Below are 20,201 nucleotides of genomic sequence, written 5' to 3' on the forward strand. Positions count from 1 at the left end.
GGTGTGAGAGTGCGTGTGCTTGTCTGTCTTTGTGTGTCACATTGTTGATACAATCTAATATAATATGTTCAATTCCTGTTCCTGCCAGCTGCATAATGAAAACTTCTATTTGTTCTGCTGAGAACTCTTCTATATTGTCACCTGAGGCTTTCACTTGCTATGGGGTCCTTTTACATTTACATACTTGTTTAACAGGTTTTAAGGAAAATATTTAATCATAAAAGTCACTTGTATTTACAATTAATATGTAAATACAGTAATAATACTCAAGTAAAGTAGGTGACAAACATCTCATAAGTAATCATGATTATACTTTCTACCACTGTGAGTCATTCACTGGAACTGTGTGGCAATATCCACTCAGGTTTTAGCAAACTCTTGAGATGTCTGGGTCTTGAAGTGGCATGTTGGAACAGGTCAGAAGTCCCGTCGGCCAATCAGACCTTGTACACTCTGATAGCTTGACTGTCATCCTGACAGACTGAGAGACTCCTATCTACAGACTAGAGAGACATAGAGAGCCAAAAACCACAACTTTTAACACAATCCAAAGTTGCGCAATTGACAAATTTAAGACAAAGTGAGAACATTTTCCGTACTTACGCTGATACATGCACGCTGCTCACTCCTGCATTGAAGCTCCATGTGGGTCAGTGGAGATACAATCTATTACAAATAAGCACAGCCGTCATTTATTTGTTTTGGCTGTTTGGTGGAGCAAGAAGTCAACGGATTACATGAGTGTTGACATGGATATAACCGGGGGTTTGAACATCTGGCCCGGGCTGTTTCCTAATGATGGAGCGTTATGAGAGCGAAGGGAAATAATTAGCATGCATTTTCTGTTACGTGCGAATATGACAGACCACGCAAATAGTTTTAAGAATTTTGTACCCAGATGTACTGTAGTATATTTGTCTTTGATCCGCAGCAGGATAGGCGTATAATCATTTGATTTTGTTTTCCCTTTGCGCCACTCACTTTGATTTGTTGACTTTTCAGGCAAGGACACACTTGCTTATCTGTCAAGTTAAATTTCCACTGTGGAAATATAAACAGAAATTTGATAGCCCCTAGATCGACTGCGGGCGCCTACTATTAATTAGCAGCAGGTAGGGTATAGTAGGCCTAAATGTGACTCCTGAAAGTGGTGGAGCAGCCAGTCTTGTTTGTGCACAGGTTGCAGAATATCTGTAGGCTTATGCAGGTGGGTTTGCCACACAGGGTTGAGGCATACAGACGAAACAGCGCCCGCCTTACCTGTCAGCCGAGGCTGATTTTCCTCCTTGTTCTTTTGAGGGAGCCACTCCCAGTTTAACCGGAGCGTCACAGAAAGTTTGCTGCTCAACAGCATGTCACACCGACGCGCTGTCTGTGTGAGTCCAACACCAAATTCGGGTTAAGTTATTCGCGTGCAAATATTTCGGACGGGTTATGAGTGCGTACAGGTGACAGCGACTCACAGGTAGGCGATCAATAGCCTTAACGTTGTCAGTTTGAACTTATAGGCTGTGTACAATTTGTTGAGTGGAATATTTGTTTGGATAAACAGAGTGAGGGGCTCTGAAGGTTTGTGCAGTCGCTTACTCTACTTTAGTATTTTTCTCATGTGTGTGTATGAGTGTGTTTGTTTTTTAATAGATGAACGAATGGAGGTTTTCATCTGACTCTTAAATAATAGTAGTCTTAATAGGCTACTTCCGGATGTATGTAAATCTTAATTTTCAAGTAGGCCACCCGATATGCCAAGGCAGTAATTACAGTATATCTCGCCCCAATATTCACTTTCATGCTCAATTGTCCTCCCTTAAGCATTGATAAGCCTTTCAAATTATCAACATCAATATCATTATCAGCAAATTGCTATGCTGCTGCAGGCAAGCACGCACCGTTGTCTGAAATCATATTTGGTAAATGTAATAGTAACAGTCATATCCAAACTTAACCAATGTCCATTACTGTTACTGCTGGTTCTAATAGTATAGGTTACTAGTTTTGTGTGTAGTTTGTCCAAATGGTTTTGCTGTACCCCAACAGAAGCTGTTTTTCTGCTGAGATCCTGTCTTCTCAATATCTAACAAATGTTATTATATGATTTTACCTTAGCTTCCAAATTTGACACATGATCACAGATCCTGTGAAGACATTACAGTGATTCCCATGAGAATTTCTTTTAAAATGTCAAAGATTCAAAATCATTTGTCACATTGCTTCCATAATACAAAAGTGTGGAAATGTCCCTCATTGTGTTTTCTTATGGTGAGGTTTAAAAATGAATCTATCTGTTCGTAGGATGACAGCAGTTCCTGTTCAAAATTAATACAAAGTCATCTGCGTATTGATGACAAAACTTCAGCTTAACTTTAAACTGGTTGTGGGAACAATACAAGTTCCTCCCAGAGGCCCATAAATGGATTGGCAAGGCTCAGAGAATAACAGGCTCCCAAAGCTGCACCTTGCTCTTGCTGATATAAATTGTCTTGCAAGATACAATATATTTTTTAGGGTCTTTTCTTAAGGGGTCATCCTATTAAAACAAATATAGGTAGCTCCTAACTTTAAATTACAGCTCAGCAATAACATTTGTACTTTGCTAATAAAGCGGTAATCATTAGGTAATACCATGTCATTACAAAAGTAATAATCAGGTAATAGCCTAACATTATATGAAACAAAAGATAACAGAACAAACAATAACATTGCAATACAATTAAAGAAATAGATATGTAATATTAATATAGACCTAATGTTAATGTAATAATGACCTGAAAATATTCCTGGTAATAAAGGTTAATGTTTTGACAGCATTATAGACTGCTGTCAGCATAATACCTTCAAAGTCATAAAATTGTTGGAATTGAAATTGGTAATTACCATGTTATAATACTGACAGTCCACCTATGTTTCCTCTTTAATAATGTAAAAATTTAATGCTGACTTGTTACCATGAATCAGTGCTGCAGAATGCAAATTTATTCACTACTTTAAAAAAAAAACATTTAATACTGTTGATGCCTGTGCATCATACGGTCTAGACAGGCATTAATCAATTAATTAATCAATTATTACAAACTAGCTTAATACAGGGAAAGCTAGCTAGGCCTGCCAGTTAGCTTAACAGGCTAATTACTGAAATGAGTCTTTACTGATATTACAGAAGTACAGTAAATATATACATATATATTTTTTACACTATATCCTACATTGTACAATTGCTAAACAGCTATATTTCTCAGGATAAATGCAGTTCTAACTTATTTTCTATGTTTTTAAAATAGAACTGTGATTAAAATTTCAATGGTGAGCATAAACAATGTTAAACACTCTAATAAATACACTTTAACTCAATGTTAAACATCCCATAAACATCCTATGTAATGGATTGAAATCTGAGGCAGAGTAAGTGTAAAATGCTGTAATTTGCATACGAGCAGTGGTGTATTCTGTTTAGACAAAGCTTTTAACTATGAAGAAGTTTGTCTTTTATTGTTAAACTTTTAAGTCTTATGTAGAGATGTTTAAGGCAATGAAAAAGTGTCACTTTTGAATTCATGCCAAAACTCAGCTATCATATGTCAGTATCTAAAATGTCAAATGATAGTCCATCCTAGCTGAACAACCTGCCCGCAGAATCAGTTTTGAAAAAACATAATAACGCCTTATTTTTTCCTCAGAATTGCATTTTTTTTCCATGAACCCACAGCTTCTCTGAATGTCTTTGCAGAGTTCCTGTTCTACTGAACTTGGGCACGACCTTTTTCAACAATGGGGTATCTTAGACCTTTTTAAAAATGATTTTTTATTTCAACACTATTATGCTATTTTTGTTTACATTTTAATCGGGTTTTGCCTCATTTTGGCAGATACGCACAGAAGACCAAGAGTGCATTGAAATGTGTGCTTTGCTTTCCCATTGGGCTCTGTCTTTTCTACTTAACAACTCCATCTTTGCAGTGAGTACCAAAACAAGTCTGTATTTAAAAATTGAAAGATACCGCATGCACTCAGTGGTCTGTTTATTACTGTACTATTGCTAAAAAAAAAATAATGAATGAAGGTTATAATTAGGGATGCACCGATCTACAAGCCAGGGACTGGAATCGGCTGTTTTCTTTTAGCGCGTTCGGCCCGGATTGCCCACTCGGTCTTCCGTATCTCCGATTCCTTTTTACGCATGGTCATACGTCATACGCACAGCGGCGCAGGCAATAATATTACACCCGCACGCTAACAAGTTCTTCACCACGAACGAGGAAGACAGAAAGCCCGAAATTTGTAATGTAAGGCCAGAGTAAACCATGCGGGACTATGAAAACGTTCAGAACAACAGACCTAATCTGACACTTAAAACACCACCAACCAGCCAGTCTGAAGAAGGTAGCAAAGGAAAACCTGCTAACAGCTACCAAAGCAAAGCGGCTAAAGCTGAATGTAGCCACCAGAGCTCAGTGCCGCACACAAGCCGGCAGCCTTTCCCATCTTTCCTGTGTATGAGCAGTGAAAAGACCGCAGCAATTACGGGAAAATTACGGAATTCATGACTCTGGATGATGTCTGTTCTGTGATGTTGTCTATAGTTTACATTAGAGGCTTCAGAAATCTGATGAATTATCTTAGCACCGGTAAAATAACGTAAATTACTGACATTTGCTATAAGAATCTGTTGCACCTGCCTTTGTTCACTTTAGTTACTTGTTATTTGTATCTCTTTCCGGTTGCTTTAATTACTAAAGCTTAATAATTTCGTTTATTATGAAGGTAAAGTTTTACATCGACTAAACGCTGGTTTTCGTTTATACTATATGCTGTCAATTATAGTTCTTACAAAGAAAATTTGAAATGGCAAAAATCGGTATCGGCACGTCACACTTCCAAAAGAATAGGAAGTCAGAATTGGTCGAGAAAACTGCAATCTGTGCACGTCTAGTTATAATGCTCATTGTATTGCTTTACACCGACAGCTGTTTCCTATTATTTGGTTAGCCCAATTTTTAATGAAGGTAATAGGCCTCATAACAGTCTCAATAAAACTTTAAGCCTTCCTGAAGACAGGATTTATTGCAAGACTGTTGCATTAGACTGCATGACTTTAGTTCGGTGCACCTAATAAACTTGCAGCTGAGGCTAGTTTCATTACCACTTTTTTCATTACTTTACAAATATTAAACATGTGTTGTTATTATCTGGTTCTAACTTTTAAATAACTATGGCATGTTTTTTGATGTCAGACTGTTAATAGGTCTCATACCTATGGACAAATGCTCTTTGGAAAGTGCAAAAATGTTGTCTCTGGACAACAGTGTGGATGCCAGCCTTGATCTTGGGTAAGACCATTAAGACCTAAAGAACCTGTAGCAAATAATCAGAAGATCAAAAGATGTTTTGACACAAAATGCATTCAGTGACCACATCATTCAGAATTCAGAATTTGTTTTGTCAAGCTGTCCAAAATGTAACATATGACAAAATTTAAAAAGAATGCAATTATCTGCATTCGGACACTTCTATGTTTAAGAAAATAAAAGACAATCATAATATTGTCAGTGTTGATATTGAGATGGATATTAAATGTTTTTTTTGCATTAGTGCATTTTGCATAGAACCTTAACTATTGTGTTGGGCTGCATGTTGGTAAAGAAGATTTCTGAATAAAGCTGATTCAGTTCAGAAAAATGAGTCCTCAAAGATAGCACATCCAGTACATAATTCTTGTAAGTCAGTTGATGAACTTGATAGGTATGTTTCATATTTAGACAATCTGTTTCTTATTTTAGGTCTAGACGTGATGTACAAACATGCACTTCTTGGAAAACTCCCATTATCTGGGAAGGGATGTTTGACCCTGATCTGTACGACCAGATGCACAAGAGAGAAGGATCCTCTGTGGCTCTAACAGTGTTTGCTGTGGGCAGGTTTGTTTTCACATTAATATTTTAACTCCTTTGAATGAACACCTGAGCACATTGATGTGTCAACAGCAGTTGGCGTGTGGATGTGCACATACATGTGGTGACTATTAAGACATAAAAATAAAGCATGACATTGTTCTTATCTCTGCTTCCACCAAAGGTACCTGGATGCTTACCTCATGACCTTCCTGAACTCTTCAGAGAAACACTTCATGTTGGGTTTGCCTGTCACATATTACGTATTTACTGACATGCCAGAGAAGATGCCGCACATCAAGCTTGCTCCTCGGCGAAGCTTAAAGGTTTTCAAAGTAGAGAGGCACTCCAGGTGGCAGGATGTTTCCATGATGCGCATGAAGACGATATCAGAGGTCATTGAATCGGACATTCGTCACCACTGCACGCATGTCTTCTGTTTCGATGTGGATCAGGTGTTTACTGGGAGGTTTGGCTCGGAGGCTCTGGGAGATTCTGTGGCTCTGCTCCACGCCTACTACTACCACCTTCCTAAGTGCTTGTATACTTATGACCACAACCCAAAGTCCAAAGCATACATGGAAAGAGGGGATTTTTACTATCATGCTGCTGTCTTTGGAGGTTCATGGAAGAGTGTAAAAGCACTGACTGAGGCTTGCTACCAGAGCATCATGGAGGATAAAGAGAATAATGTGGAGGCTCTGTGGCACGATGAGAGTCATCTCAACAAGTATTTGTGGCTTCATAAACCAAGTAGGGTGCTCTCTCCGGAGTACTGCTGGGACACCAGTATCGGCTACAGGAGTGACATACGAGTTGCCCGGCTACTGTGGGCACCAAAACATTACGATACGCTCCGCACGGTTTAGAGTATTTTGGAACAAGATCACCTGCTATGTTTAATTGAAGCCATGTAACCTTTCTGACAAACATAACACTCTCAGGTTCTCATGCTCTACGGCTTCTTCTTCTTCTCGTTCTCTCAGGATGTTTTTATTTGCATATCTGCAAGTGTGGATTTTCCTAATGGAGTGACGACATCTTTCACTGATTGTTTTTAGATAATTTTGTTTTCTAAGATTTGGTAAATATGTGCAAATGGTGCCTTTGCCTTTCAATGGTGTGTTGAAACAAAATATTTTGATAACTAAACATATCTAATGGTGCCAGCACACTCAAGCCGTTGATAGATCCTGTTTATTTTCTGTGTAAAGCAGGCAGAGTGAGCTGACAGACCAGCTGCCATCTCTGAATTTGCAATTTAAACAACAACAAATGTAAACAACTTCGATCTTATATCTCAAAACTGCAGTCAAGGCATCGCAGACTTTTTTTCCTTAGAGAGGTGACGCATTGACCTCATATGAGAAACCATTTGTTTGTGTATTGAGACCGGGGAGCTGAGGTTGCCTGTTGACCCAGTTTATTTGCCACAATCTTTTATTTTGAATGTTGTAAAGCTTGGTGAAAGGCAATGATTTGAAGTAACTGAAACTGTAACGAATCCTTTGAAGTTGATCAATGTCAAAGTTTGCTTTGCATTTTGCACTTAAGACTCTATCCTGACTGCAGAGCAGCATGTAATTCCAGTTTTCACTTTTTCAACACACACATGTTGAAAATGATGTTTATTAACTGGTTTTGTCATTTTTGTGTCTTTACGTATTTTTTTACTCATGACATGTTACAAATATCACATGTAACTGTAAGTTTGACTCAGGAGAGCTTGAAATTAATTGTAATGTAACTGTAGAAGGGTTAACTTGGCTTCCAGATGCTGAGCCGGGTCCTTGTTGAACTTCTTCTGAAGAAACTCGGAGAAACTTCACATCAGCTATTCAATGTTTTCTTGGCCTTCCAGTCTTTTTTTTGTCCTTGACCTCTCCCGATTCTTCAAATTTCTTTAGAACAGATTGAATACCACATCTTGAGGATCCAGTTTGTTGCTGATTTCACTTTGAAAGTGGCCTTGCTGATGCAAAAATTATGATTTTATGTCTGTCAAATAGTGTGATCTTTGGCATTTTGAATAGAATGATATGATTGAAAGTTGGTCTTATACATATTAGCAAGCTTCCAATGAGTTAAACTCATACAACGATGTCTTGGACAATAGACCTTCATTAGGGTTTCATTTCTTTTAGGTTTAAGAGAGCCATGTTCCTGTTGTTGCTTGAGTGTAAGGGAAGGTCTCACTAAATACTTGACACTTTTTTTTCAGTTTAATTTTACATACACATTTCCTGTATTTTCTGGCTGTATTCTAATACAGAAGTGAGAAATAGTTATATATGGTCATTATAGCACTGCTAAAATAACAAATCTATTGGTGGCCTAAGACCTTTACATAGTACTGTAGATTTATTTGTTTTCAAGTATGAAATATTAAACAGATTTCTATCGGTTTATGTTCAACAGAAATATACTGGATGTTTTACATGAGGAAGTTAAGTCGTGAGGATAAAGGAACATCAGTATTTTGTTGTGAAACTGAAAAGGGATACATAAAAAGAGATGGAGAAAGAAAGGGCAATTTTTCTGTTATTTTGTTTGTTAATTTAATTTACTTACAAATAAAATCACCTCTGTACATCATATTCATGTTAAAGGTTGGCTGAAAATCTCAACAAGACATACTTTCTGTGCTGCTGATGGCGGCTGGGGGAGCCGAGGGGTCTGAGTGGCTCTGAGAGGAGGTCAGATTCAGGTAGCCCATCTCTGCTGAACGAGACATGTGTCGAGATACGAAGCAGTGAGGGGAAGAAGTCACTTCTGTCTGCTTGCTCTGAGTATTGTTCAGTACATCCTCAATTTCTGATGGCTCAGGTGTCATCACACTGGGGATGCAATCAAAGTTCACAGACATTTGATGATGTTTTATTTAGCAAGCAAACAGATTCTACTTAAGTTCTTGACCAGGATGAGACCTACCTTGAAGGTGGTGGGAGAGATGTAAAAACCTTCATACAATTAGATACTTTCTTTTGTTCCTAGAGCAACAAAACAAAGAATTCTGTTATCACAATATTATATTATTTTAAAACTAATTTGTTTTTCTCTGGCTCTAAGAACAGTGATGTGGGTTTGTCAGTATTTGTCAAACACTGGTCTAAGGGCAACTTATTGATGGAATTAATAGTACAGATCATCCATGAATCCCAGGGGGTGAATGCTACTGACTCCCCTGACTTTTTATCTAATGCCATCAGCGGGTTAGAGCTGTGTGTTTTTTTTGTAAAATGTCTCAAAATTTTTTGGATGGATTGTCATGAAATTTGATATATCTTTGTCCCCCTCAGGATGAATTGTAATCACCTAACTTTTCAGCTAGCACCATCATTTGGCATACAAAGAAGTGGATAATGTCACAGTGGCTACAACCACTTCAGTTATACAGTCTATACTGTACACTCTTGTTAATGCATCCAACAATTTGGTTTTCTGGTGTATGCTAGCATGTAGCCTGTATATAAAGATGAGGTAAACTTAACTGTGCCCGGTACGGTGGCAAAGTGCAGTGATTTCCTGTTTTGCAAGCTGCGTTCCAGGACAGCTAGCTGACTGGACATGTGGAGTAATTTGTTTCTTAGTTTCTTGTTTTCCATCTCCAGAAAATCCACCCTTGAGATCAAAAGAAACATCTCTCCTTTGTCAGTGGAAAGACTATTGAAATGAGCAGTAAAGTGAATGGTTTTTGGTCAGTGTGCAGTTAAGTGTTGACTGTGTGAGTTCGGTACCTGCATTTGGACAAAGAAGCTGTCAGACTACTGTCTTTCTTGTTGTGCTCCTCCTCATTTAGCTGTTGTAGTAGCCTTCTCCTCTCAACGAGTAGTTTGTCATTTTCCACAGTTATACTTATGATAAGCTCTTTTTCCTGGGAGAGACAATTTGAATTTCTTCATTCATTATCCACTTTTATATAGTCTAATTTATTTGAAAACAGTCTATATTATAGACTCTACAGAGTGGCACTTGGTCCACACAGAAATTATAACTAGTTTATGAATCAGTGTCTTTCTTATAGATGCTGTGGACCTTCATCATTGCCACAGTTTAACAAAGTCCATGATGGCCTGGTAGCTTAGTTAGTTATATATATATGTGAGTGAGTGTATGAACTATCTATAGCTACAGAAAGTGACTGAACGAGTGCACTTCTACTTTGGAGAAGCTGCAGCTCAGGAGGTCCACTAATCAGAAGGTCAGTGGTTTGATCCCTGGCTGCTGCTGTCTACATAGAGACGTGTCCTTGGGCAAGATACTGAACCCCAAATTTATGCCGATGTCTCTTTGATTAGTGTGAGTGTGAATAGCTCCTGATGAGCAGGTGGCACCCTGCATGGTAGCCTGTGTCACCAGTATGTATCAGTATGAATTAAGGGGGGGGGGCTGCTTCATGTTGTAAAGTGATTTGAGTTGTCAGTTAGACTTAAGTATTAAAGGCAGTCCATTTACCATTTACTCCTCAAAACACATTTGGGAGTACATCACATGAATACAAAAAATGAAAAAATGAAATGACCAAGATACACCTCCTTGTTTTGCTTCTGTGTAGAGTAAGAGAAACTGTGGTTTTACCTTTGATAATGAATGGGCGCATAAGGACAGTTCTCGCTCTAGATTTTTGATCTTCTCATCACGCCATGCAGTTTCATCATCAAATTTCTGTTTGACCCGACACAGTTTTGCCTTGTGCTTTTCCTTCATCTCATGGTATTTACTGTAATAAAATAAAAATAGAATTACGGTAGCCTTATTTCTGTGTTTCTGTCTTATGCAGCATAGGTTGTTACATACATACGCTACATACATATATACGCATTGTAATATATTTAATTCAGTCATGTGCAGAATGCTAACTAAAAGACAATTTTTCCACATTAAATGAAATTTAGCTGTGGCAAAATAGCTACATGTTATACAAAGTTTTTATACAAAGAGTTTTTCTGCTGAATTACCTTCGCTCTTTATCGAGACATTTAAGGGTTTCACAGATCTCCTTCTTGAGTGTTTCGCACTTGTCTTGAGTGGCCAACAGACTTTTCAGTGGTTCTTGACAATCAGGAGACTCCTGCAGTCCAAAGCAGTAACAGGAATTATTCTTAAATTACATTATTAAACTCTGATTTGTTTTCCCTGAGCTGAACCCATGTCTGGAAACAGTTTATACCATTCAGCAGTGGTCCAATGTTTGACAACAGATGGACATTATAATATGGAAAATTATTAAATTTCCAGTATATTCAAATATATAACAAAAATAACCATATGCAGTGGGTTTTCTTCATTCTGCAGCAGCTGTAGTTCTGTCTGTATCCCTTTATCCTCTGCTGCAAAGGAGCATTTCAGCTGACAATGCCGTGAATCTGCCTCTTTCTGCTTCCACAGCCTTCAAACACACACACACACACAGAAACCTTCACTTACCCCCGTATTACCGTAATACTGAGAGCTGGCATGCATATTGCTGGATGGTGTAGCCTACGTTTTATCCTGAAGACTGTTTTCTTTGGTGCATATAGCAGCTAAGAGGTTATCCAGATCTTTCTGAGAATTAACCGACTCTTGTTGTATCTGAAATGATAAGAAAATTTGTATAGGAAAGAGAGGCCATTATAGTTTATATCTCTTTAACATAAAGTGTATTAATGAATTTGTCTTTGATGTAATTATGAGAACAATGTTAGAAATCTTTTAATATACTGAATCACTCACTTCTGACTCCTTCTCCAAAAGGCATCTTGATTGAGGACTGAGTTTATTCTGTAAATCTCTGCAGATCTCGTCGATCTGAATCAATTCAGTGGGCTGGGAAAGAAAACATCGGCACTGTGTTTTCTTTGTAGAGTGATCCATGCACATGAAGATTTTACAAAAACCTTTGCTGTTTAATCTGAAACAGATGCAACTGTTTCATGTAGTTTTCAATAATTTGTACAGTCAGGCTTACTTTAGTTGACAGACTAGCTTGGCTGGCCTGAGCCTGCAAGGTCAGGAGCTGCTGCTCCAGCTGCTCCACCTCCCCCTGCAGAGATACAACCTGAGAAACATTAAGCAAAACTTAATCAAACAAATGTCTATCTCAGCACAGGCATCACATTCACAGAGCACTATAGACGCTTGACTGGTGGGAGATTTCACACTGAATAGCAATACAGGCATCTAACAGGTGATTATTTATAACTTGCAACAATCTTTAATCTTGAGTGCACTCAGACTCTAAGAACTCAGTGTGCCCTCAAGATCTTTACACATATTTTAATACTTTGCAGAGAACAAATACTTCTGAATCATTTAAAGGTCCAATGTGAAGGATTTAAGGGGATTTAGGGGAATAAATTTAATACACTATTTATATTTATGTTTCGATGCCTATATAAACCACCTGAAGCCAAGGGTTATTGTTTGTTTGTTACCTTAGAATGAGCCCGTTTGATCTAATGAGGTAGCCTCTTCTACAAAGACCATTATGTTGCACCACATGTTTCTACAGTAGCTCACAGAAGACAAACCGAACACTGGCTCTAGAGAGGGCCCATCACATTTTTAGAAGCCAGTAGGGGAGGGTGAGATAGAGGGTGTGCACTTCAGGGCAATCTGCAACTTTACTTCTAGATGCCAGTAAGTACCACCCACTGAAGTGTAGAACAGCAAAACATTTTACATTTCAAAAACAGTCACAAAACCTCAGTCACTAGTCAGGTTAGCACAGCCCTCTGAAATGAAGCAGTCAGTCAAGCAGTGTTGACAGTCAAACTATCCATGACGACCTGCACTAGTTATCTGTTAATATTTTCATGTCCCAACAGTTTCCTCCTATTCCAGAATGCATTTTATCTGGGCAGTGAGGTCATCCTGTGCATAGTTGTGCTCTGTGCCAGCTCTGTTATCTGCTACTGAGTGTCATTTTCAGGGACAATGAGAAAGAGAAGTTTCTACTAGCAATGTGGTAGTAAGGTGTTGTCTTTCACACATCACACACATCTACTGTCCCCAAATATGCAGGCAATGGCGATAAAGACAAAGATGCGTAGCTGTTTGATGCTGTGTTACTTCATGTTAAGAGACTGTGGCAGACTGTTTTGGCAGACTGTTTTAATGTTAGGTGTGACAGGGATCAGGGATCTGCGTAGTGGGGCTTACTTGAGCAAACTCATTAGCTCAGCTGGCATGAACCTGCACAATGAGGAGCTGCTAAGAAACAGTACCTTGTTGCAGTGTGATTAACTACACTGCACACGGTGAGTGTTCTCACCCACAAGCTGAGTAAACAGGAAAGCCATGTGGTCAACAGCAGTTTCAAATGGTTAAAACTGTTATCAAGCAAAGCAGAACAAATGTACACAACCACGAACACCACCAATCCTAGATTTATGCTCATAAACACTCTATTGCAAAAACTGTTTATGAAACAAATAAAAAAAGATTTAACTCTACTTGTAAAAGTGGGCCCGCAGCCCGAAATAAGACTGAAATACCTGCCTCTGTCCTCTGTCAACACATGGCTTATCAACTCCTAGTGCCCACTTTATTGCACTATAAATTTGAAGGTTTATTCTGTTATTGAAACTCAACAATTTTTGCAAACAATGTGGAAAATAAAAATTCTTGAATGAATCTTGGATGTCATCTCACCAAAGTTGTCACTAATAAAATACCTGAAGTTACTAGCAGATGTCTTACCATCTGCTCCAGAGAGCTCTTCTCAGCATCCAGGAAGCGGACCCTGTTCCTCAAGGCCCTGATCTCAAGGTCCAGGCGGTCGTTCAGCTCTTTGGCCCTTCGCAGTTCTACAATTTCTGTTCAAGTAAAGTCAGATGACGCACTCATCAATAAATAATATATGAATATATAAATAACACATGATTAGCATGAGGGAGCATCTCCTCCTCTGACATGAAGAGGATTTCACTGTTATTATCCATTCTTCTCTGTGAAATATTGATCGATTGTGAGTATTCAGACACAGAAGAGAAGGTTGGGGATTTTTTTTCATTTTAGAGACTTTTAGGGTTCAGTTTTGAGCAGTTTAACAAAACACCAACACCAAGGCAGTGGAAAGGCTGTGGTTGACATTGTAGCATCTCTTTTGCTTTTCATGTGAACCTCATGCATCAACGAGGGCATATCTGTAAGAACCTTCACCGCATTTGTGTGGGTGTGTTTACAGCCTGAAGCCTAAAAGTTTATGTTATCTTCCAGTATGAATAGTGTTCATGTGTGCAGTAGTCCACAGTGTTTGAACAGCATAAAGAAGTACACAAAACACTTAAATCTGAGCTGACTGTGACACAGACTGTTTCTCCCTCTTATACTCAATATATATTCAACTACATAAAGTACTGTTTGAAAACACAAAAACCTTCAAGAACACACATGAAAGAATAATTCTCACCACACTTCTTCAGTTTTTCTACTTCATGTCTGAGTTGTTCCACTTCCTGCTGTGCAGCCTGCAGTTCAGGCTCTGGAAAAAAAAAAAAACAAAACATAGAAGGTCCATGTTTTCACAATACTCTTCACAAACTTGCTGGAAAAAGTACCTTCTTCAAAGTAGAACAGTGGAAGTTGGTGGAAAGTTTAGTTTTAGTTTGGAGCCTGTTTGGATATCTTATGATGGTAAAATAACTTCTGAACACCAGTATATGCAATATTTGTAATGGATTTTGCTGAACATTTGTGATATTTTCTTTTTGGTGGCCACCTTGACTTAATGAAATATGAGAATAGAGAAAGAAACAAGATGGTGGTGAGAGTGTGGCATAATTTCTAAGTAAGTCGTGATGAAAGTTGTAAAGTTGTAGTTGTAGTATGCAATGCCTTATGACAACATGAAATAGTCTTGCTGTGTTCTGATTATGATTTGAGAAAAAGCAATTAAGAAGGTACAGCTGTATTAAAAAGGTACAACTGTAAAAAGGCCTGTAAACTCTGGAAGGTATAACTGTGTAGTCTGTGAACTCTGTTCATGGTAGTGAAACACAGTCTATGATAGTAAAACACTGTCTATGTAACCTCATTATAACCTGTGCAAGCCTGAAAAGAACATCTCATTGTAACCCTGCATAAAACAATTATTTTTAAAAAAATGTTATATGAAGAGGCCTAGAAATAATGGTGTCTTGTTCTAGCAATAACTAAAATAAAAGAAGCAGGTGAAACAGAAAGCAAAATGAGGCATGTGGAAAGTCCCCAGCAAACTCAGGACAGAAGATGATTTAATGGTAAAAGAACAGAGATGTTAGAGGGATAGACAATAGGCAGGTCCAAGGTACAAAAGGAAAAGCCTCCAGCCATTCGAGCCAGAGCTCTTCATGTGTACTTAGCATGCATATTGAACTGTTCTCCTTTATTGTCGACATTGAAGACTTTGCCCTCTGTTTCCTGTTGATGATTCTACTGGATCGCAAGAAGAAGATTTTCTAGAACAATTGAACTCAGCTCTACTCTAATCTACGTGGCCTGGAGCCACGGCTCTAATGCACCACATCAAGAGCAGGCTGCTGCGTTATCACCATGAGCAATCTGTTCGAGAAGAACATGGTCTGCCTGTAAATTTCTACATAATATCTCTCACCATGGGCGGCACGGTGGTGCAGTGGTTAGCACTGTCGCCTCATAGCAAGAGGGTCCCAGGTTCGAATCCCGGTCTGGGCCCTTCCTATGTGGAGTTTGCCTGTTCTCCCTGTGCCTGCGTGGGTTTTCTCCGGGTACTCCGGCTTCCTCCCACAATACCAAAAACATGCACATTAGGTTAATTGGCTACTCTAAATTGCCCCTAGGTGTGAGTGTGAGAGTGTGTGGTTGTTTGTCTTTGTGTGTTGGCCCTGCGATTGACTGGCGACCAGTCCAGGGTGTACCCCGCCTCTCGCCCGTAGTCAGCTGGGATAGGCTCCAGCTCCCCCGCGACCCTGACGGATAAGCGGTATGGAAAATGGATGGATCTCTCACCATAAGCTCTTTGGGTCATATGAGCAGACTCCAGCTCATCAGTCAAGCGACGGATCTCATTGTGGGCCATGGCCAGCCGGCGGGAGCCCTCCTCCAGGTCCCGCTCCAGACGAGAACATTCCCTCTCCATACTGCTTGCTTGGCCAGCCAAATGCCTGGCCTCATCCTAATCAGAAAGAGCAACTGATCAAAACTGATCAAATGACCAACTTTGAAGTGATCACTGCACTCCAAACACTACACAGAGAACTAGTGAAGGTGAACATGAATGTTAATAAATGCATGCAGGAAAAGATAAGAGACCTTGAGAAGTGCACTGGACCAAAATGCATCAGTGATGCAGCATCTTGAATTTCTTCTGCCATGCAAAGTTTCCTAGCTGGTGCTGGTAACAGAGCGTAATAACACTGAAACAAACACAAGAGGTTGTACTTAAAGTGGATGCTCCTGAATTGGAATATTGAACCGAAACCATGCAAAAAAATCCTCACATTTGAACTTGCACCTTGAGTAGACAGACTAGAGCCAGCATGGCTGAATGTCTCTCATTTTCAAATTGACCTCAGTACAGTTTTTAGTGTTTGTTAGTATTGGATGAAGTACCATTACTGTAGATAAAATGACATACAGGAATAAAAGTTGCTTTGCTCTGTGAAGCTTTGTGAAGTCCAAAGAGTCTCTTCCAGGGGCTCTGGCAATGTCGTGGCGGCCTCTTGTGGAAACACTGTGGGATAACATCACTGTAAAATTTTTGACTGTAAATTCACAGCAAACTAATGGCTACTAGTTGCATTACTTTCACAGTAATTTACCTTTACTGCTCTAGAGGCAGGTACACCCTGGACTGGTCGCCAGTCAATCACAGGGCTGACACACAAAGGCAGATGAACAGGGGCAATGCAGAGTAGTCAATTAATGTTCATGTTTTAGTATTGTGGGAGGAAACAGGACGGAGTACCAGGAAAACCCCCATGCACATGCAAACATGTAGAACATGCAAACATGCAGAACATGCAAACATGCAGAACATGCAAACTTGACACAGAAGGGCCCAGACCTGGATTTGAACCTGAAACCCTCCCGCTATGAGGCGAACTACCACCCCACAGAGTTGCCTGTGTATATACATTTTATATGTAAATAAAATAAAATGTGTAAAAGTAATGCAACACAGCCAGTAACTTGCTTTAAATAACATTGTAAAATATTGTAATTTCTTTTTACTTTACATGCAATTTTAGCACCCCTATAAAACACAGTTTGGATCTGGTCAAAAACAACAATGACAAATTAACTTTAATTTGGCAGTTCAAGTATGTAGTAATACAGCTACAAAATATACAAAGTAGAACATATCATTCATTTATTCATTTTCTACACTGCTTATCCGTCAGGGTCGCGGGGGGCCTTGAACCTATCACAGCTGACTAAAGGGCGAAAGGCGGGGTACACCCTGGACTGGTCATCAGTCAATCGCAGGGCCGACACACAAAGACAGACAACCACACACACTCACACCTAGTATCTAACCTGGAACCCTCTTGTCATGAGGCGACAGTGCTAACCACTGCACCACTGAGCTAGAGTAGCTGTTCTGTATATTTGTCTAATGTTGTTAGACATCATTATTAGTTTGCTCGTCGTTTGTAAAATATTCAGCCCTGCAGCCAGTAGACTTGTCTGTGTTTGTAATCGGTCCTGTGCTACAAGCACCGCCATGTTTATGTTAAAGTGCTCATAGCTAGATTGTAAAATCCTGGGCTGACTTATCAAGTTGCTAACTAATACAGTGTGATTGCTTAGCAAGTCTGCAGTTGTTAGGCTTAATAAAGCCGGATAACTTGGACAAGATATCCTTGGCATGTCAAACTCGCTTCTTCATACAGGCCTAAGGATCTCAGTCTAGGGTGTTCTTCCTCTAACCTGGTGTGCATTGGCATTCAGAGCTTGGGCTTCTGTCCCCAGCGGACTAGCTGTGTTCCCATCATCCGTTAGCTTGTCGGGAACCTCACTCGTCTCAAGTAAGGATTCTCTCTCCACCAGCAGATAGGCAACCTGCTCACTGGGGCTGCTGTGGATCAACTCTGTGAGACCCTGCTGGTACAGCATTTTAGCCACCTCACTTATCTGGGAATCTGTCACAACAGAGAATGGTGAAAAGGTATTTATTATTATGATGATGATTTATGACACATTCAAATCTGGAATCTTTGGCCTAAGGGTGTCTGGAGTCCCTGTACTACCAATTGAATGGAAAATACCATGCAGCAATTTAAAAGATTAAAAGACTCTCTCAGATAAAGATCCAGAAGTTTGAATTTTATCACTGCTGCTTTAGCTGTTGCATTATTATTATAATATATAAAGGTGATGTAGAAAATAAAAATGTCCAACCTTGAAGGGTTATTAGGCGTCGCAACTGGTCCTTGAGTTGATTATTTTCATCTTGTATCTCTTCAGCCAAAATGTCTTTGTGCTCCGTAAAGATTCGGATCTGCTCCAAGGACTTGCGTACCTTACAGACAAACAGACAGAAAACCAATGTCTAACTCTCTACTGGATGCAGGCCTTCGCTTATTCTTGCTCTTCTTGTGATGTCGATTTTAGTTTGGTAGCTGATAACTTGCCTCTGCCATCTCTGCTAGGTGTTGTGAGCGCTGGGTGTCCAGGTCCCATGTCACACTGCTAAGACGGCTTCTGGTGCACCGGAGGGCACGCCACAGCAAATGCAGCTGAGCCTCCTTAGGACAGTCAGGAGCAAGTCCCTCTGCCCTAAACCATGTGGCCATCTGCTCCAGCTCTTCCTACAGATGGGATGAATGACATGTTGACATGTGGCCGCTTACTTCTTATCTCATCGAAAGGCATCCTGCATGTTACATCTCTCCAATCAGTCTCTAAGGTGAACATTATGTATTTTTACTTGCATGGATAGGATGTCATTATTGAAACATGCACTTTTAAATCAAGCCTGGAAATAAGTTATTTTATAATAAGAGAAACTGGTGCTTGTTAGAATATATATATATATATATATTTTTTATCAGTGAAGGCTCCCCAGCTCCGAACCACAGTGAGATAACTGACACGTCTCTTGGCCGTGGCTGAACTGTTTGCACATCTTGGAGACCAGCTGTTTCCCTTAGCAGTGACAGCTGGCACTGCCAAAACAACAGTGCTGAGCTGCTGTTTTCACTCTTTGTCTAGCTTGTTAGCATTAATCACTCACCCCTCAGTCATTATAATCACAGCCACACTTTCTTAAATCCGTAAAACTTTTTTTTTGAAATTCTAGCGAAGCTTCAAAGAACAGAAACTATGTCAGAATGTGATTAAGATTAAGAAAAAGTGTGTTAAAGGAATACATGTTCCAAGTCTCATCACAAACCGATTTGAAAAGATGTTATTTGCTCTCTTTTTAAAGCACATTGTCACTGTAGCATATAAATCCTGTCTGCTTCGGTTGTTTAGAAAAGATCCTGCAAAAATGTTTTTCTGTGAAACTTGACTCTAAATGGGTATGAGGGTGAGCAGATAACGACTGAATTTTCATTCTGAGTGAACTTTAAATTATCATTGGCTGAATGGTACAGCCATTAAAAAAAACAGCGAGCAAGAGGATTAAGAAGTGTGAACATCATTGATTGATGAGATGGAGCAAGTTGATGACTGCTGGTGTGACACAGTGTGGACAAAAATTAAGTTACTTAAGGGGGGGACAAAAACTAGAAGTCCATTAAATGTCACTTTTGACGCATGTGACTTTGTAGACCCAGGTTTTAACGGTACTAAAGTTTACTTGTTAGCTAGCTGTTAAGTAAACCATGCGAACAAAAAGTAGAATGTGTTCGGTACCTCTGGGTGATCCATTGGTCCTGCGCTGTGAAACAACTTTCCAGCGTGGTTTACAAACACATTTTGGCTTTAATTGTTGTTGTTTTCCGGAATGGTTCGACATCGACTCCCAAAATGAGCTCTCACGGACACTGGGACAGAGCCATAGAGCCATAGACCAGAACACCGCGACGTAAACGCGCGAGTCGCCCGTTGTTATTTTCCGTTGCTTCACAGCTCTAACGGTAACAGATACGCACTCGACGTCTGGATTTAACCGGCAGATACTCGAAACTCTCTCGTCAAAGCGACCGGCGACAGAGGGTTAAAACGCACTGTGGGCTGAGGCTGAAGGAATGCATTGTCTGTGGCTGAAATTAGTTGTGGTTCGAGGTTCTGTTTCTTGCTGTAAAGTCTCACGCTTCTTGCGCACTGTGATTGTGATAGTGGGATGTCCGCGGGTCATTGAAGGGGTCTTGGCTGGGGAAGGGATGTAGCCTATCAACAGCGTGTCGGCGTGAACAGTTTCAA

General features: G+C 39.7%; 2 protein-coding genes and 1 long non-coding RNA gene across 6 annotated transcripts; 1 reads left to right on the forward strand and 2 right to left on the reverse strand.

The window, feature by feature from the left end:
• Positions 1 to 120: 120 nt before the first annotated feature.
• LOC124056194 lies at positions 121 to 1,378 on the reverse strand. The gene is made up of 3 exons (XR_006842960.1): positions 1,261 to 1,378; positions 604 to 666; positions 121 to 503 (listed from the first exon to the last, which is right to left on the reverse strand). It is a non-coding gene; the product is annotated as an uncharacterized LOC124056194 (long non-coding RNA).
• Positions 1,313 to 10,641, forward strand: LOC124056193 (N-acetyllactosaminide alpha-1,3-galactosyltransferase-like). Of its 3 annotated transcripts, none has more exons than XM_046383371.1 (6): positions 1,313 to 1,465; positions 3,725 to 3,770; positions 3,864 to 3,953; positions 5,229 to 5,324; positions 5,775 to 5,912; positions 6,070 to 10,641. In XM_046383371.1, the coding sequence occupies exons 2-6, from the start codon at positions 3,766 to 3,768 to the stop codon at positions 6,752 to 6,754; spliced, it is 1,014 nt and encodes a 337-aa protein (XP_046239327.1). In that variant the 5' UTR covers positions 1,313 to 1,465; positions 3,725 to 3,765; the 3' UTR covers positions 6,755 to 10,641. The 3 variants fall into 3 exon arrangements, with proteins under 3 accessions (XP_046239327.1, XP_046239328.1, XP_046239329.1); XM_046383372.1 differs by having other exon boundaries at positions 1,405 to 1,465; positions 3,675 to 3,770; XM_046383373.1 differs by lacking the exons at positions 1,313 to 1,465; positions 3,725 to 3,770; positions 3,864 to 3,953 and adding an exon at positions 3,988 to 4,280.
• Positions 8,092 to 20,123, reverse strand: si:dkey-264d12.5 (coiled-coil domain-containing protein 30). Of its 2 annotated transcripts, XM_046383369.1 has the most exons (18): positions 19,692 to 20,123; positions 18,464 to 18,640; positions 18,231 to 18,351; positions 17,760 to 17,971; positions 16,465 to 16,560; positions 15,837 to 16,002; positions 14,281 to 14,352; positions 13,569 to 13,684; positions 11,836 to 11,925; positions 11,601 to 11,693; positions 11,371 to 11,459; positions 11,151 to 11,274; positions 10,844 to 10,956; positions 10,464 to 10,605; positions 9,623 to 9,759; positions 9,377 to 9,506; positions 8,817 to 8,875; positions 8,092 to 8,722 (listed from the first exon to the last, which is right to left on the reverse strand). In XM_046383369.1, exons 1-18 carry the CDS (start codon positions 19,704 to 19,706, stop codon positions 8,509 to 8,511), a joined length of 2,166 nt encoding a protein of 721 aa, XP_046239325.1. In that variant the 5' UTR covers positions 19,707 to 20,123; the 3' UTR covers positions 8,092 to 8,508. The 2 variants fall into 2 exon arrangements, with proteins under 2 accessions (XP_046239325.1, XP_046239326.1); XM_046383370.1 differs by lacking the exon at positions 11,601 to 11,693 and having other exon boundaries at positions 19,692 to 20,122.
• Positions 20,124 to 20,201: the final 78 nt, after the last annotated feature.

Source organism: Scatophagus argus, chromosome 3 (assembly GCF_020382885.2).
Source record: "Scatophagus argus isolate fScaArg1 chromosome 3, fScaArg1.pri, whole genome shotgun sequence".
NCBI classification, from domain to species: Eukaryota; Metazoa; Chordata; class Actinopteri; family Scatophagidae; genus Scatophagus; species Scatophagus argus.